The sequence below is a fragment of the Myxocyprinus asiaticus genome, chromosome 9 (assembly GCF_019703515.2).
Source record: "Myxocyprinus asiaticus isolate MX2 ecotype Aquarium Trade chromosome 9, UBuf_Myxa_2, whole genome shotgun sequence".
Lineage (NCBI taxonomy): Eukaryota > Metazoa > Chordata > Actinopteri > Cypriniformes > Catostomidae > Myxocyprinus > Myxocyprinus asiaticus.
Window position 1 is genome coordinate 5,654,491 of NC_059352.1, and position 27,100 is coordinate 5,681,590.

At 38.1% G+C, this 27,100-nt stretch overlaps 2 protein-coding genes across 17 annotated transcripts in view; both read right to left on the minus strand.

Moving 5' to 3' along the window:
• Window positions 1–2,862: 2,862 nt before the first annotated feature.
• On the minus strand, window positions 2,863–10,490 carry LOC127446395 (odorant receptor 131-2-like). The gene is made up of 2 exons (XM_051707302.1): window positions 10,451–10,490; window positions 2,863–3,870 (listed from the first exon to the last, which is right to left on the minus strand). Exon 2 carries the CDS (start codon window positions 3,844–3,846, stop codon window positions 2,863–2,865), a length of 984 nt encoding a protein of 327 aa, XP_051563262.1. The 5' UTR covers window positions 3,847–3,870; window positions 10,451–10,490.
• Window positions 10,491–11,683: 1,193 nt separating this feature from the next.
• The window catches only part of LOC127446287 (matrilin-4-like), a 37,621-nt gene continuing 22,204 nt past the window's right edge, over window positions 11,684–27,100 (minus strand). For all 16 annotated transcript variants that reach the window (XM_051707067.1, XM_051707069.1, XM_051707070.1 and 13 more), the window contains 4 exons: window positions 26,499–26,912; window positions 22,124–22,276; window positions 18,477–18,581; window positions 11,684–12,638 (listed from right to left, as the gene is read on the minus strand). In XM_051707067.1, the coding sequence (XP_051563027.1) occupies window positions 12,580–12,638; window positions 18,477–18,581; window positions 22,124–22,276; window positions 26,499–26,912 (731 nt within the window). In that variant the 3' untranslated portion in view covers window positions 11,684–12,579. The remainder of the gene's footprint in view (window positions 12,639–18,476; window positions 18,582–22,123; window positions 22,277–26,498; window positions 26,913–27,100) is intronic.

The following is a 27,100-nucleotide window of genomic DNA, read 5'->3' on the forward strand; positions in this document are numbered from 1 at the left end:
TGTCCAAACTTTTGTATTTGAATAAGATCTACAACATTTTGTCATGATTTCATTATGTGATTTGTTTTGCAATTTATTGTAAAAAAAAAAAAAAAAAAAAACAAATCTGAATCTTTTCCATTTTAAATGGAACAAGCCTAGTTTTAGAGCATTTACCAATGGTGCTTGCCCAGTTTTTTAGCTGTCTTGGTTCTGGAAGTATTTATAAAAAATTATTATTATTTTTTTTTTTTCTCCCATTTTCTCCCCAATTTGTAATGTCCAATTCCCAATGTGCTCTAAGTCCTCATGGTGGCGTAGTGACTTGCCTCAATCTGAGCAGCGGAGAATGAATCTCAGTTGCCTCCGTGTCTGAGACCGTCAATCTGCGCATCTTATCACGTGGCTTGTTGAGCGTGTTACCGCGGAGACGTAGCGCATGTGGAGACTTCACACTATTCTCCGCGGCATCCACGCTCAACTCACCATGCGCCGCACCGAGAACGAACCACATTATAGTGACCACGAGGCGCTTACCCCATGTGAATCTACCCTCCCTAGCAAAAGGGCCAATTTGGTTACTTAGGAGACCTGGCTGGAGTCACTCAGCACACCCTGGGATTCAAACTAACGAACTCCAGGGGTGGTAGCCAGCGTATTTTACCACTGAGCTACCCAGGCCCCCTTGATTCTCTGTTTGGAATAGACCAATCCCATTGTTTACAAACACTGAAGCACATGCCCAGTACGTGCTGGCAGAAAGCCAGCAAACTGTTGTGTTTTATTTGACAGATTAGCTAGCACTAGCTAGCTCCTCTAAATATTTCTTAAAGATAATATAGAATAAAATTAGCCTTTATGTTAAAATCTAGCTAGGTTTGGGTACACTATTGCTAATAACGAAGCTAGTTATACCCTTACAAACATCGAGGGTTCATGGCAAATTTGCTGCAAATTATTTTCGCATGCAAAGGAGCTTTGTGGCAGGGGCGGATCTACCGGGATGGCATGGTGTGGCAAATGCCACCCTAAGAAAAAGCATTGCCACCCCATCTGCCACCCCAGCATAAGTATCCAAATGTATCAAATATAAATTTAAGTATATTATCATTGATTTTGATATTGTGTAGGGGTTTATTCATGTCAAACTGCCTAAACTCTCACATCTCCAGTTCTTGAGTTGGAGTTTCTATTTCATCTTTTTGTGTTTTGACTGGCGATCCGGCGCTGGAATGTGTCATTTTGAATGTTATGATAAGTGTTCGTTGTGACTGTTATCAGTGTCGTTTAGCGTCTGCGGTTTTTCCACACCTCGCGCTCTTTTCCGTGTCCCCCATTGTGATGGCCTTCTCGACCGTATTGTTTGTGTGTGTTGTCTTTTTCTCTTTCTCTCACTCTCTCTTAATCACTCTCAGGTGGGGGGTAACCAGGTGAGCTGATTGTTGTTGGGGCGCACCGGTGCGCAGTGTGTTTCATGGCGGGGTTGTGTGATAAGAGACGGTTGTGCGTGAACTGTGTCATCTTGTTCAGTTTGCCAGAACTTTAGAATTTTGGTAAGGGTTATCACTGATTAAACAAAATTACGACACAAAGCCATCATAAAAACAGAAATATTCTTAGCTATGCTATTATTATTATGATACGAGTTAATAACACATTAATTCATGCTCTGTTGACTGAATACATAAAAGTGAAGCCCTCTGTTTTTGGCATAGAGATTTTTCAGTCAACACTAAAACATTACTTGACGATACGTGGATGTTTTGTTCTACAACATAAATTACACACTTTCATACCTAAAATGCGAATTTTGAAGACGACGTGTTTTTTTGTTTGTTTAAGTATACAATTTAATACGGCTTCAAAATTCACGTTTGAGGTATTAAATTGTTTCATTTCTGTTGTAGAACAAAACGTCCACGTACCGTCAAGTAATGTTTACCACAGACCTTATCTTACTCATAAGTTGAAAACCCTCGTTATTAAAACCCATAGAAAAATCCAGAGGGAACCCATGGCGAATTCTCTTCTGGGTTTTTGGACTACAGCCTGAATAGCGCTATAATGTGGTCTGATAGCTTCAATAGAAGCATTTAACACTGATTAATACCGGAGAGCTCACGGTAGGTCTGTCTTTAAAGGTTTATAAATTTTGCTATTTGAATTCTACTAAATACAATAAATTTTTAACAAATTTCAAATGAATCAGGTAAATACACATTAAAACTAAGGTTTTCTTGAACTGTTGAAAATGATTGATCAGTATTTTGCCTTTATAGTTTTTAAAGCATGATATTAGCAAATCATGCTAACGATCATTAGCTCTTTTTGGTAATCCTAAAATCGGTTTAAAAACCCATGATGCTTGGAAGGGGGAACAGTACTGCATTGAAACCATGGAACAGAGATTGTGTCATATGATAATACTGTAGATACTACATACAATGGTATTTACACAGAACTTCAAAGAACGTCATGGTGTTAGCATGGTACGTGTACAAAAAAACATGGTGTTGCTGGTACCATGTCCAAAAACATGCCAATTTTGCTGGAGCTGGGCCTGATGCTATAGAACAAATTTTGTGCTGTCTTGTCTGTGAACGTAATATAAAGACACATTCTTGGTGATCATCACTAAACATATGGGTACTTGAATATTATGTGCCAATGCTTGTGGTTTTGTTTCTGGTTTTATTCCATGTAAATGATATATTTTTCTAAATCACAGTGATCTCTCTATTTTTCACTCTGTTGTTCATTCACTTTTTCATTATATTACATTTAATATATGTCCACAAATCAGATTCATTCACAAATATTACATAAAAAGTTAGTTTTTCCCATATAATAATTTGGTTCGCAGTGTAAAACATGCAGTTGATTTCATATGAATTTATTGGAAACATTTGCCAAATTCCTATTAGTTTGGAGAGTGTTGATTTTACTTCTCACCTTGAACATTGTGCACAGTAAATATCTTTTCACATAATTACAAAAGGTTTGATCCCTCATCCCATACACAATAGGACTAATAAACCTGGGTATAATTTGGATTATTAAATAACTCACAAATCTCATCTCCAGAATAAACATTGGAAAGATAGACGGGAGCAGCCTGTCAAGGAACGGCCCAACAAATGTAAGCATGCACATCAGAAGCTGAATTCCATGTAGGATGATGGTACTCTGAGCTTTGCGAGCTTCAGAGTTTACGGCCTTTGCAACAAACAGGATCTTCAAATATGTATAGGCTATTGTGAACCACACAAAAGACAGGTAGATAATGTACACTATGTTTCTCTTTTCTATCACATATGGGTTATTGAACAGGTAATCTCTGTAGCAGAAGACATTGGTGTGGAAAAAACTTAAAGGTTGTGTTGCTAAAAGAATAAACAAGTCTGGTAGAACTTGAATGGCACTCAAAACCCATAGTAGACTGATAAGGATGTACGTTTTGCGTACAGTACAAATCTGAGTGTGTCGCAAAGGGTTGCAGATAGCAATGTAGCGCTCTATAGCCATGGTCGCAAGGTTCAATGGCGTGTTGAGTGTTGTGAATATGGCGATCATTATTAGAACACAGCAGAAAGAGACATTAATAGTGAACACAATGTAGCTTAAGACGTGGAGGACGACTGCAACAGTCAGTTGGATCATGTCGTTTAGCACCATGTGGATAAAGAGTATGTAGCGAGGGTTTCCAGTGAATATTTCATGCTTGATGAAGGTGTGGACAAGCGTGCTGTTCATATAGTTGATGGAGATCCACAAACCGACCACGATCACATTCTTAGCCACCGCTGAGCTGAAAGTGTCCCGCAAGATCTTGCTTTGTGTGATGTTACCGTCTAGTGAAATGTTCATCTTTTTGAGTTTTGTAGTTGCTTTCTGAAACAAAATGAGAGAAGATGGAAAGTTAAACATTGTGCATCAAGATGTTTGAAAACAAGCATGTGAAGACCATTGGTTTTCAACAGATTTAGCTTAAAGATCCAGATTGTGTGGTGACCCATCACAATAGAAATATTGGGCCTTATTTGTGTAACACAAGCAGAACAAATGTGTTTGAGTAAATTGTCCCATTGAGATCAACATGAATTTGTTCTGCTCATGTTTCGCCCATTATTAATCGTACACACGGAACAAAATGTCTTTAACATCAAACCTGAAATGCAGTTATATTAGCATGAACTCCAATATGCAATAATATGCAAAATAACAGCCTGTTATGAACAGGATTAAATAAATGCATAAACAACAGCAGAAATGCAATTTACCAGATTTACCATGGAAAAAACTGTGAGCAAAATATTGTTTTAGTCTCATCAAATTATGATATGAAAATGTATTTCATTCTACAAACTCTTTACATCAGCAAAGTTATATCTAATTGATCAAAGATTAAAATAAATTGAAGTTTGGTCGTCTTTACAATATCTTTACTGCCTTCCAGACTGATGTGAAGCAACTGCTCTAGTAACCTCAGAGTCTGACATCTACTTTTATACCATGTGATTTGAGTCTTGGGAATAATAAATAAATAACCTTAAAAACTGAGCATGATGAAAGACATTGGACATACCTTCTGTGACATCAAAAAATTAAACCTAATACTTCCTCTAGAGCAATAGTTTGAAGTGTTTCAGGTCAGCCTTGTTAAGGTTTAGCTAGTTAGCATGGCCCAGCTAACCCCTGCTTGTAGAAGCTATAACCATGCCTTAAGGCTGATTTATGCTTCTGCGTCGAACCTACGGCGTAGGCTCCGGGTAGTGGCCAACGCGTTGGTTTGCATTTATAGTTCTGCGTTGGTGTCTGCGTCGTTCTGCAAGAACACAGTCAAAATGCTAATTATACATTTATTAATTTTTTTCTCCCCTTTTCTCCCCAATTTGGAATGCCCAATTCCCACTGCGCTCTAAATCCTTGTGGTGGTGTAGTGACTCGCCTCAATCCAGGTGGCGGAGGATGAATCTCAGTTGCCTCCGCGTCTGAGACTGTCAATCCGCGCAGCTTGTTGAGCGCGTTACCGCAGAGACATAGCGCATGTGGAGGCCCACGCTATTCAACCCAGCATCCACGCACAAGTCACCATGTGCCCCACCAAGAGCGAGAACCACACATTATAGCAACCACAAGGAGGTTACCCCATGTGACTTTACCCTCCCTAGCAACCAGGCCAATTTGGTTGCTTAGGAGACCTGGCTGGAGTCACTCAGCATGCCCTGGATTCGAACTCGTGACTCCTGGGGTGGTAGTCAGTGTCTTTACTCGCTGAGCTACCAGGCCCCCCAATTATACATTCTTAAATAAACAAAAGCAATGTAATTTGTGGTTTCTTTTATTAAGTATTTATTAAATTTGTGTAGCATTAAAAACTACATGAACACGTTGAAATTTAGGTACATATTATTTATTATACATGTTAAATAAATTAAAAAATAAACAAAATACACAATGCTTGCTGATGAGTCGCTTAAATAATAACAAATAAATATTTTGGCATACTTTTGACGTTCAGTGCTGAAAAAGAAATCATCAAATTAATTAATAACTTCTCGCTTGGCGAACACTAAACAGGTGTCGTTTGAAAGACATTACAATGCATACAGGCAATATAACTCTTATCAGGCGCTTTTTAATTTGCTGACAAATTAAAAGTGTTCACTTTACATAACTTTACATGAAATATGATTATTTACTCTTCACAATACTGTCAAACATACGGTCAAATCATCGTGCAGATTGGAAAGTTCGCGAGTAGAATACAACACATTATTTCACTCAAATGTCAAATTAATATTAAGTAAAAGCCCTGAGAAAAAAAGCTTTTAGAGTTTATAAGCTGCAAACAGATATCTTTTGTCGCGTTTCGCTCGTCACTTCATGAAACACAACACAAAAACAGCAATTGCTTTAATGGTCCCGTGTCCAAATACAATGTGATATGATGCATAGATATTAAAGTAATCTAGGTAAAATATGATGCTATGTCAGATATCGTTGTTATCATCCTGAGGGGTAGTCTCTATTTACAAAGTGCACCAATCACAGCTGTTGTGGTCTGCATTGACGTTATGCGCAGTTACATTTTGAAGAGGTGCACGTCAGGCTACATAGTAACCAACGTAGTAGCTAGGTGAAGCCTACGGCATAGATTCGACCCAGAAGTATTAATCAGCCTTTATGCTGTCAAAAAGCACCTTTCTCCATTGAAAATGGCATTCAAATGTAGCCGAGCATTTTGACAAAATCAATTATTTTAGTAGATAGTAGTAGATGTTTTACTAGTGACTGATTTTTTTGAGAGTGGTGAAATGAGTGTGAAATTAACTTTTCCCTGGCTAGATAGTCGCTAGAGAAGGGTTTGGAACTGGGCATGTTTTGGTGGTGTTGGGACGTAGTCCTGCATCTCCAGAATTAGTCACATGGTATTTAGGGCTCAGGTTATTGGCTTAAAAAAAAAAAAAAAAAAAAAAAAAAAATGTTTTTGGAACCGAGGCCACGTCGAAACTAATACATTTTGGGTTGAAACTCTGTTTTCCGTTTCCTAATGTCATGTCAATGCTTTCCAAAGTATGCAGTACTAGTGAGCTTTTCCAAATGTCTCCATTTTCAGTTAAGGAAAATGCCGACCCAGTGTGGATGAGAGGAGTAAAATCTCATCCATGCTTATTCAACCGAAAATGTATTTGTGTGGATGTGACAATGGCAGATTTCAAATCATGTACTTCAAGGGGGTCAGTCATGTGCCAGCCGAGCAATTACCATTGAGATAAATGAGATGGTCTCCATACAACCTGTAAACTTTCAATATCATTTTCCAGATGTGGTTTTCAGACTAGTAAGTTGCAGTACTATTTCTGGGCGTGTGGCTATCCCAACGACAATAATCTGTTGTATACAATAGCTTTTCACCATTTGTAGGGGCTAATCAGATGGAACATGTCTTTGAGCTAAAAAAAAAAAAAACTAGACACAGCACAACAAATATTACAGAACGCAGGCGAAGATGCATTTTCAAAATTTGGAGTTCTTTTTAACTTGACATGGCATCTACAAAACATGCCGTTCAAGTGAAAAAAATGTGAGATGAGGCACAACAGTTAAAGATGTCCATCTAGCGCATGTTTACACAGAAAAACAATGGAAAAACAAAGTTTGGTGTGAACAGCCCCTTATAGAACCTGATAAAAAAGGACTGAACACTGCAACCAGGTCTATTAACACATCCAGACTTCTATCGTCACCACAGATTCAGTGAGGCCTGAGAAAGCCTGCTACTCAATTATACAAACTGACTCACTGACCATATGAAAAGTCATGAAAATAAAATGCTGGGATTTCGCCATGAAGTATTTAATCATAGCTACATCGCTGCTACTTTGTTATCTCTGTATTATATGCAAAAACAACATGACTCTTATCATACATGCCATTATTTTCAAGATATGTATGCATTTCTGCCTTGTATGTGTTTTAATCATTTTGACAGTATTACTCGGTTTGATTAGCTTTATCCAAAATCATATTTGTGATTCATATAGTTCTAACCCAGGGTCCCCCAAAATAAAAATGCTGTATTTTCTTGGTAACAATATAATATTTATTTCAAAAATACGCAAACATTATTACATTATGCGAAAATAGTGTTGACCTTATTTCTGAGTTAACAACCTTTACATTTTTGTGCGATGTCTTATATTTAGATATTTTCATTTACAGTAATGATTGTTTCGTGCTCTAAAGAAAGCAACCGAATCAATTAAAGATTGTATAAAAGGTTGTTTCTTTAGAGCATTTCAATTTCATAAAGCTGTAGAACACATTATCCTTAATATTTAGAACATTAAGAAATGTATTAAAAATACGTAAGTATATTTTTGAAGATATTTCTATACGTTTCATCGCAACTGTATTTTATACTCTAGAAGCAACCGAAAGATTATCTTAAAGAGGTTGTTTCTTTTGACCATATATTTCATAATGCTATAAAAGAAATATAGATCATTTAAAATATTTAGAAACATATTGAATATTTTATAGTTTTTAAAGAAATTTCAGCTTTTTAAATCAGTCCACACACACCCTGCAGGACCTTTGTGGACCTTTTTGAAAACCCTGGATATACAGTAGTAGACTATAAGACCATCAAAGTGACCAGTGCAATAAGGCTGGTAATTTTCGTCATCTTTATGTCACACATCTGTAAATAAATCATTAGCCTCACTGGAATATCCTGCCCTTTTCCTCAGCATGGGTTTGTGTCAACAAAAAAGGTAATTACTCACAAAAGATGTCTTTGTTGAGACAAACAGACATTGTTTTTTTCAATGTCTTGAGTATTGGACTAGCGGCTAGTGGGACTCGCTGACATTTCACAACCTCCACCGAGTCTAGAGCGAGGGAGAGTGATAACATGAGAGACTAGAGTCTCTCGGGCCCCTGGGTTGTCCCTGAAATCTGCAGGCAAAGGTCAACCCTGCCAGGAACACTTGTTGTTGAGAAGACAGTATCACAGGGAGCTATTAGGATGTCTTTGGAGAGATGCAGAAAGTTCAAAGAAAATGATAAGATACTTTCTGAGAGATGTTTAAAGGTCTATTGGCATCAGGAGAGATCTGTTTTGAAATGTTAATTATGTGGTGGCAGATGACAGCCTGATGTAAATGTTGATCAATTAGTATGTTCAAGAAAGTTTGAGAGGTTGAATATAGATTGTGCATGTATGACATATTCCAGTACATTAAGCATGTATTTGATATACAGTGGCCCCCCAAATGTGACACTGAAGCCATAATTAAAAATTTCGGAATGCCTTTGAATTATATGACAAAATATCAAACTGATATTTATATTAAAGACAGATAGCACAAACGTGATTTCACAAGCAAAAAATTCACACACACACACACACTATTTAAGCAATAAGTTACGAGAGGCCATGCTATATTGTGAATATATTCACAAAAAGGAACAGCCTTGAGTGCATTATTGCTTCTATAAAACAGCTACCACAAATTATATATATATATATATATATACACACACACACACACATTTCATCAATCTGTCCAGTTCTCACATAACGAGTTCTTGCGTTCCGTCTGAGCTAGGAATGTTAATGAATAATCAATTATACATGGTTAATAATTTGATCGATTAAGCTTATCGATCGCCTTTTAATCAATTTCAGCACAAATGCGTTTAGTAATCTTGCCAGCAGATAGAGAAAAAAAAAAGACTGTCTATACAGTCACCCACCACTAGAGGGTGCACTGCTACTTGCACGCATGTCTAGTTCTGTCAGCAACACAGAATAAAAAACAGCTTGTAAAGGTGAAGCGTGTTTCAATATAATCACAGAGCATTTCTCTATAGATCGACATTACGTTTACTGCATAAACCGTGATAGTATGTTAAAGTACTCCATGTATCATCCACACTGACAATCACATCAGTTCTCGCCAAGAGAGCAGTTCACCCAAAAATAAACATTCAGTCAATGTTTGCTCACCCCTGTGTTGTTATAACCCTTTATGACTTTCTTTCTTTGTCTTAACACAATGGGAGAAATTCAAAGAATTGATGCATTTCTACACCCAGCCAATGAAATGATGCAATGAAATGCATTTTGCCTACAAACTACAAACTCTTCAGACATGTTTAGTAAGTTCTGTTCTCTGTTTTATGTGCAGCTGTGTTGTGTTCTGTTGTCATTATCACTGTGGCAGACCTGTTTTTAGATAAACGAGTTTTAGCTTGAACGCCCCAATGTCGTGAGGCTGCGTGAACTGTTGCTCTTGTGCCTTATCATGAATGCGCATAGGAGATCAATGGTCAGTGAAAGTTTTCACTAAATAATACATTAGATTTCCATTTGTTTCTCACCAAAACTTATCGTATGCTTTCATAAAAATCATGAGTCTCATGGAATAATTTATTAGACTTCTGAATTATATTTTTGCATTCTTTTGAAGCTTGAAGATGTAGTCACCATAAACTGCCATTGAATAACATCACTGAGCAAACATTTTTTTTTTCACAATATCTCCATTTGTGTTAAGAAAAAGAGAGTTGTATATGGTTATAACAACTAATCCTTTAACTGTATTCACACAGAGTGTTTATATTTAGTTTACTTTTCATACATAAAAGTAAGGTCTGAAATATTCCATGATCTACAATGTGAAGTTATATTAACTTGAATCTGTGTCCCACTAAAAAATGACACACTATAAACTATGCACTTACAATGTACTCTATGCACTCAACCATGTAGTGTATACATATACAAGTTTTTTTTACAACACAGAAGCATTTGCAGTTTAACAGCTGACGGTGACGTTTCAAATGCATTCGACGTGTTGCTACTAGCTTTAACGTGTTAGCCGACCTCAGGTCAACACTTGTATCTCAAACAACGTACATATTTACACAACGTGGGGTGGTGGTGAAGCATTCAACTCACATTTGTAAGGTTCTGTCTTAATTGAAGTTTTCGCTAGTTGCTACATTTTCCATTATTTACAATTGTTTTGTCAGACCAGCAACACATCCAGGTAACTCCGCCCCTTCCGCTACATACGGCAAGCCACGAGCAGTGAGTGCATAAAGTGTTAAACATTCCACACTCCGTTTTGAAGGTTGAAGTGCATCATCTGGGTACTCGTAGTACACTTCTTTTTGTTGCATTTTCAGTGTTAACATACTACTCGCACTACTTACTTCAAAATGACAAAGGATAGTGCAGAAGTGTGGGGTATGGGATGCACCATATACAGTATCTTCTATACAAGATATTATTAATACGTAACAGTAAATTAAACAATTGACAAATTCATACAAAACAGAGCCTGAATGTTTCATGTTTTCACATCTCAAATGATTTCAAGTAATTTTTCTCCGATGTTGACATTTTAGAGTTTGCATTAAAACGGTTAGTCAGTAAAAAAATCAAACTTTGTATAAATAAAGCTTTGATGCGTCTTGTAGCTTTTGTTTGAGTTTCAAGTTGTTCACCACTTACAGTTTATTATTGTTAATTTAATATAGTAATTGATTTTCATTCATTAACATTAACGAAATGTACATGTGTGTCAGACGGACACTTTCGGGGTGTCTCATTGGATTTTTCCGGCTGCTGTGTCAAATTAAAAAGTAGTTGAAAACTGACTTTTGAGATCCATGCATTCTGTTGTGCTGCTTTATCCAGCTGTCAAAAATGCGTCCTGTGTGACCGGCTCTCATTCTGTGGCTGTGCTGCTTGTGAGGTTTGTTGAGGCACGCTGACTGCCCCCTACTGACGCAGCTTGTAAAAACATGAACTTACATATACTTGAAGATTATATGGGTCAGATGGTTGGAAAACATGTACTTTTATTAAAGTATTTTGGTAATTTACATATGAGTCAGGGGGCACGATTAATTGCAAGATATATTGTGCTAAAAGCATTATTTTTTAAATAATTAATCACACTAAATTAACGCATTAAATCGACAGCCCTATGTGAAACATTTGTTGGCAGATGCCACTTTGGTTGATATTTTGCTGTCTAATGTATGACATTAATACCTTTTTAAGTTCAGAAGTTTCCTAAAGAGTACAAATACTTTCTGGGGGCACATATTTTATATATAACATTTTCAGAACAACTGCAGCATAGTTTTTTCACAATGTAAAAAAATACAGAGACACACTGAATGTTTTTAAAAAAAGCATGTTATTAGGAAATATCCAAAAGTACAAGAATTCACATACAAGAGCCTTAAAATGATGTCTATAAAACAAAGATCCTGAGGCCAGAGTACTTTGAGGTATTCTTAACTGGATTCTACATGTGTAAATTACACTTCAATAGTAAAAAAAACTGCAATCTTAAGGGGAACTTTAACATATCACCATTTCCTCAATTTTGCCTATCTATCTTTAACGTGAACAAAACATTTAAGCGGTTTTTGATATCCAGATCTGTTTTGCAGTCCAGTCGAACAATTAACAAATATCAGACATATTTTTCTGACTATTTCAAATATTCAGGCACAATATTGATGAGCAACAGCTTTGGTAATATTACTAGTGGATCACTTTGCTGTAGGTATCAGTGTTTTGTCTGTAAACTAAGACAATTTGTACAACAGTATAATGTGTAGCTAATTGTTATTTAGTAATATAATATTTGTACATAATTTAAATGTATTTTATTTAGCATTTAACTGCAACAATCAAATGGCAAAGGTCCCAGTTTTAAGCATGTTTACATTTTGTGTACAAGTCTGCAGTTGTGCAAAGCCAAAAACAATGCAAATATTATGGAGATAACAATATTTCTGAGTGGTACAACCATAAGACTTCATTTCCCTTTTTAGTGTATAAATGCTATTATAAAATTTACCATAAATACATACCTCTCAATAAACCATACAATACAGATCATGTATAAATAGGGAACAATGTCAGCCATGTCGAAAATGGCACAGAACATGGTCTGCTGGCCTCATGTCTTAGGTGTCTACACCTTTACGACTTTGGTTTTATTGAAGGACCCTTCTCACCAAACGGGTCCCTTCCTCCTTAAAGGGCTTGTATGAAGTGCTGTTTCATTTTCTCGTGAGCAACTGGTTCTCCAGAACTTCCAATCGCTTGGTCATAGCTGACAGTGAAATCAGGTTAAGGAATTAGAATGAATTATCAGTCAATACATCAGAACTAGTATGTATGCTTCTTCTGTCGTTTGCATAAAGTATTCAAAATACTGTAGATTGTTACATTTTCTGAGGAAAATAGGGGTATCATTCATGTCCATATTACAAATGGTGTAGGATGAGTTACTAAGCCTAAGTTTAATGCTTACTGTACCAGTAAGGTTGGGTGTTTGTTCAAATAGTAATAGTAAATGTGAATATTTTTGACAAAGGAATAGTTCACCCAAAAAGGAAAATTATTCACTTACCCTAATGTGTATGACTGTCTTTCTTCAGTAAAACACAAATGAAGATTTTTAGAAGAAGATAGAGCTCAGTCAGGTACTTATAATAGAAGTACATGGGTGCCAGCACTTTGACGGTCAAAAAGTAATATTTAGGCAGCATAAAAGTAATCCACATCCATAAATCCATCCATAAAAGACTCCAGTCGATCAATGAATGTATTCTGAAGTGAAACGATAGGTTTATGTAAGAAACAAGTCGATAATTAAAATGTTTTTAACTTAGCTTCCATCCAGGGCTCTGATGCTATTTGAAATGGCATAACTCTTCATGTGAGCTGCTGGCAGGAAGCACATTTTAAAAGTTAATAACATTTGTGGTGATGTGGGCGTGGCCAAGCGACGTCTGTGGAGAGTGAGGCCGGGAGAGAAAGAACGGTAAGGATTGACATCTGTGTGAAATCACATCTAACAGCTGTTTTGTGTTGCAGTGAGAGCTGGAGAGGGATAAAAGGGCAGTCCAGACCCCACAAAGCTGTGTGTGTGCCTGAGCACATTTGTTGCTGAAAAGCAGAACCATTTGTGTTAAGCTGAAAAGTGTGTGAAATAAAGTCTCATGCTGGATTGTTTATCTGGCTCCCACTTCCTCCTTCACAAAGTGAGCAAGATATCTATCACAGTTGTGCCGAAACCCAGGATTAGAAGGAAGAAAATGCCGTCATGGAGTCCTCGCCGCTGCCCAAAGTGTTCAAGACCCTTGCCAGCATCCACCAAGCCCAACATCAGTCTCTGTTTGAGCTGCGTATGGAACAGGAGCAGCGGTTCCAGGCGCTCTGCCAGGCTTAAGCAGAGGACCGTTACGGAGCTTGGTAGACCAGGAGGGGTCTTCAGCCGTGACCCCGTACCCACCCATGGCTGTGCCACACATAATTCTGACCATGATGGGACCTCGGGACGACCCAGAGGCTTTTATCGAGCTCTTTGAGCGGACAGCCGAAGCATGGAAGTGACCGAGCACACAGTGGGCGGCCTGCCTTCTGCCGCTGTTGTCTGGGAAAGCCCAACTCACGGCCCAATAACTTCCTGTGGCCAACCTCCTGGTTTACGAAGATCTGAAGAAAGCCATCCTGTAACGGTTTGGCTGAAGCCCAGAGCAACAATGGCGACGCTGATGCTCGGCCGCCCGTTCGCATTCGCTCTACAGTTCCATTACAGCTGTCGAAGGTGGCTGCTGGCTGAAGATCGTGATGTCAAGGAGTACTCAATCTGGTGGTAATGGAGCAGTTCATCGCCCAGCTACCGAAAGAGACAGCGGAGTGGGTTCAGTGCCACCAAACGGCGTCGCTGGATGGGGCGATCCAGCTGGCTGAGGACCATATGGCAGTGTATTGGGAGGCTGGCAAGCTCTCTTCTTCTCTCTCTCTCTCTCCTCCCTCCCCCTCTCCTTCCCCTCATCCTGTTCCTATTCCCTGGAAACAGAGAATTATGTCCCCAAAACCAGTTACCCGGCCCTGTGGACCGTTCAACCCGCCGGTTTGCCCTAACCCTCTCCCCACAAGCTGGTAAATCTGCTGCCATGGGTGTGGGCGTGAAGTCTGGGCTGGTCTGCTGGAGCTGTGGGGAACCTGGGCACTTCCAGGACCGATGCCCTGCGATGGAGGTGGAGGCATTGGTCTGGATCCCCGACACACCACAGGCCGCCCCCGATCAAGCAGGAGCATACCAGATACCTGTGAGTATTAAGGGGGGTACATACCAAGCCTTGGCAGATTCAGGTTGTAATCAAACCTCCATTCACCAAAGCTTGGTTCAATCCGAGGCTTTGGATACAGGCCGGCGGGTGAAGGTAAGGTGTGTGCACAGGGATATAGAGAATTACCCTGTAGTGATGGTCATTATCCAATTTCGGGAACAAAACAGTGTTGAGGCTGCGATAAGTTCCCGCCTCATCCATCCACTAATCTTGGGTACGAATTGGCTGGCATTTACCACTTTATTAAGGGGAATATGTGTGGATGGGTACTGTAACACAGTGTCTCGGTGTGTGGTTTGCGATTCGCTGGCTGGGCAGGCAGACCCGGGGCTGTCTATGTCAGCTCTGCAACAGGATGACATAAGGGAGGGGGAAGTCTCGGCTTCCCCAGCCCTTAGAGGATTCCCTGCAGGGCATTTCCCTCTGGAGCAGATTCGAGACGAGACCCTTAGGCACACACCTTTGACCAAGTGAATGTGATTAATGGACAATGCCTCCGGCCAGACATTGCACTCGCATATCTGTACTTTTAAATTATCAAGGATCGGTTGTATTGAGTGACGCAGGACACTCCGACAAAGGAGGATACAACCCAATTGTTAATACCGAAGAGCCGTCGGGAAATGCTATTCCAGACAGTTCATCATAATCTGATGGCGGGTCACTTAGGACAGGACAAAACACTAAACCGTCTGATGGCCCATTTCTATTGGCCAGACATTCGCTGGGATGTTCGCAGGTGGTGTGCGGCATGCCGTGAATGTCAGCTGGTGAATCCGGCGGGCACCCCAAATCTGCCATTGCGCCCCCTTCCATTGATCGAGGTCCCCTTCGAAAGAATTGGAATGGACCTCGTTGTGCCATTGGGGTGGACGGCACACGGGCATCGCTTTGTGTTAGTTCTGGTGGACTAAGCAACGCGATATCTGGAAGCAGTGATTCTGCAACATTTCAGCGCGAAGTGTGTCGGAGGCACTCTTTAGAATAATATGCCGAGTGTGATTCTGAAATAAATCCTCACTGATCAGAGCACTACGTTTATGTCACTTACACTATGAAAACTGTACGAATTATTGGGAATTAAATCAATTCGGACCAGTGTTTACCTACCCCAAACTGACGGCTTGGTCGAACGATTTAATCAGACCCTAAAGAATATGATTCGTAAGTTTGTACATGAAGACGCTCGAAATTGGGACAAGTGGCTCGAGCCCTTATTATTTGCAGTACAAAAGGTCCCGCAAGCCTGCACGGAGTTGCCTCCATTTGAATTATTGTTTGGGCGTCAACCACGCAGCATGCTCGATGTCCTACGGGAAAATTGGGAGGAGGGACCTTCAAACAGTAAAAACTAAATTCAATATGTTCTCGACCTGAGAGCAAAACTCCACACACTGGGGCAATTAACACGGGAGAATTTGCTCCAGGCTCATGAACATCAGAGCCCGTTGTATAATAGGGGTACTCGGCTACGGGAATTTACACTGGGAGATAAAGTCCTTGTATTGCTCCTCACATCGAGCTCTAAATTACTCAGCAAGCGGCAAGGGCTCTTTGAGGTCAGACAGGGAGTTAAACGAACAGATAGAGGTGGAGCACATCAGATTTACCACCTCAATCTCCTAAAACCGTGGAGAGAGGCAGTCCCCATGACTTTGGCGATGGTGGTCGGGAGAGGGAGGAGGTGAACTTAAAAGCCACCGATTGAGTCACCCTGGTCACTTGCGGAGACCACTTCTCACCGTCACAAGTCACGGAGGTTGCCAGGTTGCAAGGAGAATTCTCCGACATGTTCTCACCTCTTCCCGGCCATACGAATCTCATAGAGCGCAATATCGAAACAACCCCAGGGGTAGTGGTACGTAGTCGTCCCTACCGATAACCTGAGAACAAAAAAAAAAAAATGAAGTGGTTCAGGAAGAATTAAAGGCCATGCTAGATATGGGGGTAATAGAAGAATCCCACAGTGACTGGGCCAGCCCGGTGGTGCTGGTTCCGAAGAGTGACGGCTTGGTTATGTGTGGATTACAGACAAGTCAATGCAGTGTCTAAATTTGATGCGTATCCAATGCCTCAGATTGATGAACTGCTCGATCGGTTAGGCGCGGTTCACTTTTATTCGACACTGGATTATATGAAGGGATATTTGCAGATCCCCTTAACTCCCATGTCCTGTGAAAAGGTTGCATTTTTCACACTGTTCAGATTACACCAATTCATGATGTTTCCGTTCAGTTTGTTCGGGCCCTGGCCACATTTCAGCGGCTCATGGACAGAATCCTCAGACCGCATGTTGCATATGCCACTGCCTATCTGGATGACATCATCAATTTCAGTAATGATTGGCAGCGGCACCTGCCAATCAGGGCTGACCTGAGATCCTTGAGATGGGCGGGACTCACAGCAAACCCAAAGAAGTGCACAATTGGGCGAGTGTAAGTATGGTAACAGGGCTTCCACTTGGGTCATAACAGGTGTGGCCCCAAATTGATAAGACCACAGCGATTGCAGCCTGCCCAAGACCTAAGACCAAAAAGGAGGTGAGACAGTTCCTGGGATTGGCTGTGTGTGTGCCTGAGTGCATTTGTTGCTGAAAAGCAATACCATTTGTGTTCAGCTGAAAAGTGTGTGAAATATAGTCTCACGTTGGATTGTTTATCCCGCTCCCGCTACCTCCTTCACAAGTGAGCAAGAGATCTGTCACAACGTTTTAATTATCAATTTATTTTTTACACAAACATATCGATTTGCTTCAGAAGACATTCATTGATTGACTGGAGTCGTGTGGATTACTTTTATGTTGCCTAAATGTGATTTTTGAACCGTCAAAGTGCTGGCCTGTCACAGGACAACAAGCTTTCTTTGTCAACTAATTCAATTAGAGCAAAATGGATGAAATGTGGCAACGTGCATCAATATCCAATTGAGAATCATCTGTTTCTGGACTCATTAAGTGGACAAGGGATCTTTTGAGGTTTGATGAATGATGCTAAGTGAGAGATCTGTAACAAAGAGCCATTGAAGCCTGTGGTCACAGAGGTTTATATGAGGAGCCAAACCACAAGGGCCGGTCTGGAACACATCAGACCAACAGACACAATGTGGAATCTCTTTATACACAGAGGCTTCTGTTAAACTCCTTTAGCTTCTTTGTAATAATGCATAAATCTACTACAGGCTATATATTTATGTTAAATTAATATTTTCTCACTAAATGACTGTATGACTAAAAGAACTGTAATTTTATATTTTGAAGAAAATGCAAGTTGTGCTTGCCCATGCAAAATTCACCGACACAATATGAGAAGGTGATTGCTAGGCTATTGCATTTACTAGGGTATCCTACGTGATTGCTAGCTGGTTGCTAGGGAGGTCTCGGTGGTTGCTTACGGGCCCAAGTCAAAAAAGCCCAGTTCCAAGTCTCTATGGTATTCTGGACCCTAGATATGGCTCTGGTCACTCCTTCAATGTAAGTCTATGAGATTTATTTGCCTGTTTTATAGCTTGCCAGGTAAAAAGTTATCAATTCAAAAAGTAATAGCACATCTTTCCACAACAAGCCAGATGATTTGAGGTATTATGTCTGTAACAAAAACGGTGCAGGAATTAGTTACGCACCAAAGTTTAATACTTATGGTAAGGTCAATAATTAAAAAAAAAAACCCTAACCCTACATGTTAGCAAAAGAAATACTGATAGTGTACTTCTTAGTAAACACCACTAATGAGCAAGAAATTGAGTGGAACGGTTTAGTAACATGCACTTAAAAGAAATTATATTGGTTAAAGGATCTTCACTGCAGATATAAAGGATATGTTTCTGATTGAGCTGGTCCAGGGTGGACATGGTGACCTGCTGGAACTCCACAAGACTTTCACAAGCGCAGGGGTCCTTCACCTCGACCGCTCCCTGACTCTCAGCTGAAAACAACAGCAGTACATTAAGTGAGACTGATCAGTGTCAGAAATTAATTTTCCCTTTAAGGGGTAATATTTGCTATCTGGGTTTGATTGTTTTTTTTTTTTTTTTTTACATTTAAGAGGCCATGTGTCATATTTCATCTCAAATACTAATCAGTGCATGTAATGAATGCATGAACAAATTCTCAATCTAAATAATTACATTTTAAATTTTCTGCAAAAATAAAGCACAGAGGAATTCATTACAGGAGCATCTTTATAGGGGGCCAAATTGTTCCACTCAAAAAATAAATAAATAAATATATAAAAAATAAAAAAGGATTTTTGCAGGTTGTTCAGTTCATTTAATTAAAATGATCTAAAGCAACACAATTCTAGAACATTTTGTCATAACTTGATTTTACTGTGTTCTATCCAATTTGTAAAACTGAATTTTACTTAATCCATCTGAGTTTGGACTACATTAATACTTTTTGTTGCATTCATGAAACTTAAAATTTCCATTTCACAGCATGCTTTGCATGGGACTGGATGGTTTGAACAAATGTTGAAATTAAGTGTTATTTTATGCATTGTTTGAGCAAGATGAGAATAGGATATTTGTTAGTGTTTAACCCTTTAAGTTCTGAAGGTGTTTTTAAAGATTTCCTGTTTCAGTGGCCAAAATTAAAAAGGCTCATAAAAAAAAAAAAAAAAAAAAAAAAAAAAAAGAGGATCAAGTGTTTGTATCATTGTAAAGACATTTTTTTTAATGATATAGATTTTTTTTAGGATTGAGACTCTCAGACTAAGAAAAACTGAGCCAGAAATGTACATTTTTTACTTATTTTTCTTATTTGACATTATATATCTCTGGGTGTAAATAAATTGGCTTTTGTTTTGTTCCCAATTATGTCAACTGTGAGAAAAATTTTGTATTGATATGACAAAGCAATCAAAAGACATAGCATTACAAAAATGATTTATCATAGTGTCCAAAAACATCTCCATATGTCCAAAAGCCTCTACAAGCAAATAAAACATAATAATTGTACATAAGAACTAATTACACATGCAAACAACAATGACTAAAGACATGATTTTAGTAATGTTATATGATATTTTATGTTCCGTTTATGTTTCCGTTATGTAAAGTTATAAGCGAAAACGTGGCAATAAGCAACACCAACATGTATGTCAAAGACATATACTTAGCTATTACTCGCTATATTTTTGTCAATGAGTAAATAAAGAGACAGGTTGTATTCTACTTTTTGAGAGATTTCCAACAACATATGGCACATGGCTATTTGATCGGTTGGATGTTTTTACTAATTGCAATAATATGTACAGTGCATTTTTTTTAATATAAATTATAAAAACTGAACACATCTGATCTGTCTGCAAATTTCAAAGCAGTTGTTCAGTTTTGGTCTTAATGCCTGCATGCATTGGAAATTGTTATATTGGTACTTTGTGTTAGTCAAGACTGTAGTTATTAATATTTTGATTCTTTTTTTCCAAGCTTAAAGGGTTAATGTTCTGTTATATTGGTATTTAAAAAGAATGTCTGTTAGGCATTCTTGGGGGTTACCACTGTGGTAAAGATTGTTTAGGACAAGGATGGAATTTCACTTTCAAGTGATACTTGATTTGAGTGCTGCTTAGCTCTTTATGCAGTTGCTTTTAAATTGACAATGCAACCATTTCACTGTCCTTCTACTTGCTCACCTGGCATATACTAATGATTAATACAATAAATTAAGTTGGACCAACATAAGAAAATCAATTAAATTAAATATTAGTAAATTTATTTTGATGAACCTAATAAGGATGAGTTATAACTACTTTAGTACATTGATTTTACCTAATCCAAATAAATTATGTTGGCTGAATGAAACTGACTTAATCTGAAAGAAATAAAATTGCTTGTAAAAAATTGTTAAATTCAATTAAGTGTAATAATGACTTCATTTTCTGAGTGAATAATCATTTGAGTGGATTTGAGCTGGTTTGATTTCAATTAAGAAAATAAACAAAAAAATAACGCAAATGTCTAAACGTATAAATAGATAAAAGAATAAAAATAAATAAATAATAATTCATTAACGAAAACTTAGGTTAATGGGTCATTCCTACAATTCGGTCTCCATGGTATTTATAATGTTTAATTTCAACCCATTATAATTTGAACAGGCTTGTTAAAAGAATAAAGACCTATAAGTCAAATTTTAAATAATTTAAATAATTTAAATGTATTGCACAAATGTCATTTCCTCATGTCCCCAGAGCTGCATCTGAAACATCTTTGACAAAAATAGGTGCTAAATGATCAAATTTCGTATATATATATATAAAATGTTTTTTTTTTTTTTTCTCAATAAATGAAGTGTTTAGTATTACATTCTCTCAATAGCATGTCTTCTTTTGTGGTAAATGTGTCATTTTAACACTGGCAGTGGAGTTTTTTTGTGTGTCCTTGGATTTGATTGTCCACCCCATTATGGCATGATACTCTGACCTTTATTTCAAGATCTTTGGCATGGACTGATGTCACACTTAGGAGGTGGACATCAGTAATTCAGCAAAATCATGTCAGAGGTATTTGAGGTGTGTTATTCATGTTTTCCTTTATTTTGTGATGTTAATCGTGTTGTCAAGCATTACATATCAACCCTGTTATGGAAAGATATAGGGACAATTAATATAAATTTTAAATTTCAACATATTTATGTTAACAGAATACACTAATCACTAAAAGTTTACAAATGTGTTACATGGAGATCTTTAAAGACCATGCAGTGGTTAATTTTACCAATTGAATGTCCACCCTGATGGAGCCCACCTAACCCAATGAACATCTGGATTTTATAGGTCATTTAGCTTGACCTGTATGATGTGTAATCTTTAACATGTCCTTTAATAATAAAACATAAAGATACCTATAAAATGTATGTTTAAAAAGTTTTAAAGCCGAAAAAGTCACAGAATTGTAGGAATGACCCAAATATACTTATCAAAAACAATATTTTAGTTTACAATTGATCTTTTAAAAATTATGATAAAATTTAAAATAGTCATCTTGATTGAGTGGGAAAATCAAACAATAGAGTAACAGATAATCAAGCAAGAAATAGTGTTGGTACCAATTAAAATGAAATTAATTATTATGTGATTAATTATCAATTACTTCAAAATCAGGTTTCACATTTTTTGTCATTATTTCTATATTAAGGTAAATATTGTATTTTTAGTTTGTTTATTTATGTGTCTTTATTACATAATTAAACAAAAAATTGCAGACTCTGTTATCTGTTTGTATCAGATAATCAGATGCTTCTATATCAGATGATAAATTACTTAACTGATTCTCAGTAGATTTATGGATTTCCTATACTGCTTTTTGTAAATATATTGTGTGTTTGTACTTGACAGGCTCTAGATGGTGCTTTTGAACAGCTTACTGTGTAAGTGCGTGTGCTGTCTAACACAAAGCGCATTCATGTATTCACATTTCTATGATCTTGTTTATTCTGTGTTTTGGCATGTTGTTTCAGATGCACCTGCGCAGACGTTGAGTTTGAGGTTCTCTGCAATCTGGCTCATGGCTGTGAAGTCTGCGGTGTAGAAGAAGTATTTTTCCACGGGCTCAGAGGCGATTTCTCTCAGTTCATCCTCCACGGCTTTGCCCACACCAACAGCATACATGGTGATACCTGGAACACACATAACACACGCATACTTAAGTCTAATCAGTGGCAAAGCTCAAAAGAACATACTGGACAATTTCTATAAAAAGTGGGGAAAGTAGGGCTTGAAATTCTTAAAAAAGGAAGTACATTTGTTCTTTTTCAACAAATAGTCAGTGAAAGGAGGTGCGTCCGGCTCAGGAGGTCAAATTAAATACTATATGAGCAGTTTTATCTTCTAATTATTTTATATAAGGTTAGTAATTTTTGCAACCTTGTTACCAAAATGTAACTGCAATGTTTAAATACAGTTTAAAACCCTGATTTATGAGATTTCATTATTGTCCAGCAACAAAAATGGTGAAAAATGGTGAAAAGAATGCAAGTTTGTGTAAAAAGATTGCAAGAAGGATTACTCGATTTACCTGGGAATTTTTGCAAGCAAAATGCAGGTTAAATAATTTTTTGTAAATAAAATAAGTTAATTAAAAATATATATTTAAAAAAATAAATTAAAAAATAAATAAATCTAATTAAAAATCTATACATTTTCTACAATGATTTGGATATGCATTCATCAGATCATGTCAAAATTATGACAATATATACTGCCTGGCCAAAAAAAAAGGCGCTGTTTGGATTTAAATAAGCAGATCCTTAAGAGCCTATGATTGGATCATTATTGCAGTGATTAATATGTTTCAGCTGGCAACAATTCTTTTAACCCTAACTGATGCAGTGTGTAGCTTCTCATTTCTTAAACAACCATGTCGGAAGACGTATCCCGGGGCCGTCGAAAAGATGTTACTGTGTTTCAGAAGAGGCAAATTATTGGCCTGCATCAAGCAAAGAAAACAACTAAGGAGATAACTAGAATTGGGTTAAGAACTGTTCAACGCATTATTAAAACCTGTATGGATAGTGGTAACCGTCAGCTTCGCAAATATCCTTGAATGATCATGATCGGACATCACTAAAATGCTTGAAGTCACATCGTAAAAAAATCGACAGTTGAACTCACGGCTATGTTTAATAGTGAAAGTAAGAGCATTTCCACACACACAATGTGACGAGAACTTGCAGGATTGGATCAATGGAAAAAGGTCATGTGGTTTGATGAGTCTAGATTTACCCTATTCCAAAGCGATGGGCGCATCAGGGTAAGAAGGGAAGTGCATGAAGTGATGCACACGTCATGAATAGTGCCCACTGTACAAGCCTCTGGAGGCAGTGTTATGATCTGGGGTTGCTTCAACTGGTCAGGTCTAGGCTCAACAACATTATGCGACAATAAAATGAAGACAGCTGAATACCTGAATGTACTGAATGACCAGGTTATCCCATCAATGGATTTTTTTCTTCCCTGAAGAAAAAACAGGCATATTCCAGGATGACAATGCTAAGATTCATCGGGCTCAAATTGTGAGAGTGGTTCAGGGAGCATGAGGAATCATTTTCACGCTTGGTCCTGACCTTAACCCCATTGAAAGTCTTTGGGATCTACTGGAGAAGACTTTACGTGTGGTTTGACTATCCCATCATCAATACGAGATCTCGGCCAAAAATGTATGCAACTCATAATTGTTGTGACATTGCATAAGTTTGTTGAAACAATTCCACGACGAATGCATGCCGTAATCAAAGCTAAAGGCGGTCCAACTAAATATTAGAGTATGCAACTTTTTTTTGTCCAGGCAGTGTACGTTTTATGCATTTAATATATTATCCTCCTGAGACCCGAGCGTGACTGCTGTGTGCATTTTCCATTTCCCTTTTTGATTTGTAACTAGTAGCACCTAATAAAAATGCAAAAAAATAATTGCAAAAGTATTTTCCTAAGAACTGATAGCAACATATGTGGACAGCAGACTAAGTTGTGAAATTTTAAATAATATCAAGCTATAGAAAGTCAAATTTATTTCCAGGAGTGTTGGTTGTTCATGTTTTTGAGACATTACACGTTACATCAGAAATTAGCATAAATAATTCTGATTCAAAGTAATGGCCAGCATCATCCAGTCAGTGCCAACTATGTTAAATAAAATTATACATAAGTTCTGAATCTATGTACAAATTACCATTGTCCCATGTCTGCCAAACATGTTGAGTGGTCCAAACATCATCTGCAGCCTGAAACTAAACTTTTGGTTGGATTTTAGGAGTTAAATTAAGGAGCTGCAAATAGAGCTACAGGATGCTCCCTTGCTCCCTATTTAGTGTATGACTTAACCTTCAGTGTGCTGTCTGTCTGTACTGGTCTCAAATAAGTCTTAAGCAAATTCTTAAAACAATCCAGGGGGTATTTCTAATGGAAAAAGGAAGAGCATTCCATAGCTGAAGGAGAAAGCTCTTTCCCCCATAGATTTAAGTTTGCAGGAGGGCTGCTGAAGAGCAAGTGAGTTAGCATAATGGAGAGGACGAGAGGGAGTATAAAGTGCAACAATGTTGTAAAGATTCACTAGTGCTATCCCATAAACTGCTTTATATGTTAAAAGGAGAGTTTGAAAATGAATACGTGCATTGATGAGAAGCCAATGCAACTGCAAGAGCACAGGGGTAATGTGTTGACATAGAGAAGTGTAAGTAAGAACACAAGCAGCAGAGTTCTGAATATACTGAAGCCTATTTATGGATTTTGCTGCTAGACCTGAAAAGAGGGCATTACAGTAGTCCAGCCTAGAGGTAATAAAGGAATGGATAAGCCTTTCTGCATCAGTCTGAGAGAGGAAGGGCCTAAGTCGGGCAATGTTTCTAAGGTGGTAAAAGGCCATTTTAGAAATATTTTTAATATGTGCATCAAGTGTCAGCTGAGCATCAAAGATAACGCCCAGGTTCCACACTTGAGGAGTGGGAAGCACCAGGCTGTTATCAACCATCAATTTAGGATGGTCAACTTTATGAGTAGCAGCCGGTAAACCAATGAGCATAAGATCAGTTTTGGAGCAGTTTCAGAAAGTTATGCTGCATCCAAGTTCTTATTTCTTGCAAACACTTAGTCACAACAGTTAAAGTGCAGGTGATATCAGGGCTAGTGCTAATGTAAATTTGAGTATCATCAGCATAGCAATGATACCCAAGGCCATATTTCTCAATAATCTGCCCGAGGGGAAGCAAATAAATGCTGAACAGAGTGGGGCCCAACACTGACCCCTGGGGAACACCCTGGCATGCTGGTACAGTCTCCGATTACACATTAGTGTACACTGTGTTTAGCAGTGTGGAGTTTCTGACAAATAACTCACATTTTAAAAATGGCATATCGGATGAAACTAGAGACTATAATCTTTTGACTCAAACAGGTTTCAATATAAAAACTTTATTTGGTTTCTTACCAAATGTAGTTTTGTTTGCGTTTCTCCCAAACACAAATTCCACTGTGGTCGCCGCCATGTTGTTTTGTCACATGACTCAGTGCGTCAATTTAAATTATGCGTTGCGTATAGCGAAACTAAAATGCAACATCCATGCATGTGTAAGTGGGGTGGCACGAGGATAAAATTGTTGGATACAGTTGAGAAGAGAAAATTATTTTAGGTTATTGTTCTCCAAAGCTTATTGTCTGTGGCAAGTTGACACATAACAGTTTCATGGAGTTTTTCATTCATTAGAATTTATATTAGTGTTAAGGAGAAAGTGTATTTTAGGTCTGGTCTCTGGTAACCTTTTAAAATAATAATAATTATCACCTTTTGCCTTCACTAAATCATTTTAAACTGTTCTGTGGTGTGACAACTAGATTTAAAAAAACTGGAAATACTCCATGTAGTCTATCAATCTGAAGCTGCATGCATATTAATTCTAAAACAATTAGTGATATGTTGCATGTCTCAATGCAGGACATGTCAACTTCCCAAAAGTATTTCACACTTTCACTGGTTCATATAGTATGGAGTATATGTGTATTCTATATTGTGTGTATTGTATACTGTACAATATTCTATATTGTGTGTATTGTATACTGTATTATTGTTTGTATATTGTGTTGTGTGTAATTATGTGTATATTAGATATGTAAATTGTGTATATGTCTCATCTATGTCTCATCACTCTCATGACTGCTATGTTGCTTGGAACTGTACCCAAGACTTTCACCCACTATTGCACTTGTGTATATGATTGTGTGACATTAAAAGTGAAGTGGAGCGCATTAAGGTAAACAGATTTGGCATGCTATCCATAATGGAGGGGGTCGAGCACAGGACTTTTCCATCACTGTAACTCTCTTATTTATGGTCCTAAATAACAATACCTGCTTCCTTGGCCTTCTTGGCCCACTCTGTGATGTCATCCTGTGAGCGTCCATCAGTAAACACTAGGCCAATACGTGGGATGTTCTTCTCGGCAGGACGGGCTCCATTAGCCTCAGTGAAGCTGTTCTCCACCATGTGTTTGAGAGCCAGGCCTGTCATGGTTCCCTTCTCCATGTATTCCACATTCATCACAGCCTTCTTGATCTCCTCTTTACTCTGGTACATGCTGAGGGGGAATTCTGTCCTCACTCGGCTGGAATACTGGACAAGACCCACGCGTGTGCCCTTAGGGGAGACATCGAGTTGATCCACCACCTGGTTAACAAACTGCTTGACAAGCTCGAAATTGTTCGGGCGAACACTTTTGGAACCGTCGATGAGGAGGACCAGATCGATGTTAGAAGATCGACAGGCTTGGAGAAGGAGAGAGAATGATCTAACATGTATTTCAGGAGTTTTGACTAATGCTCAGCAGAGAAAGTGTGTCATTGTTTTATTAAAGGTCAAGTGTGTAAGTTTTGTGCTCTGGTTGTTTATTTTGGCAAATGTCGTAGGTCATCTGTATTCCATCAAGACAGAAAATGTGCATACTGTGCACACA

Excerpts from the sequence above, each read along its gene's own strand:
- LOC127446395 (XM_051707302.1), bottom strand. The coding sequence starts at position 3,846 with ATGAACATTTCACTAGACGGTAACATCACACAAAGCAAGATCTTGCGG.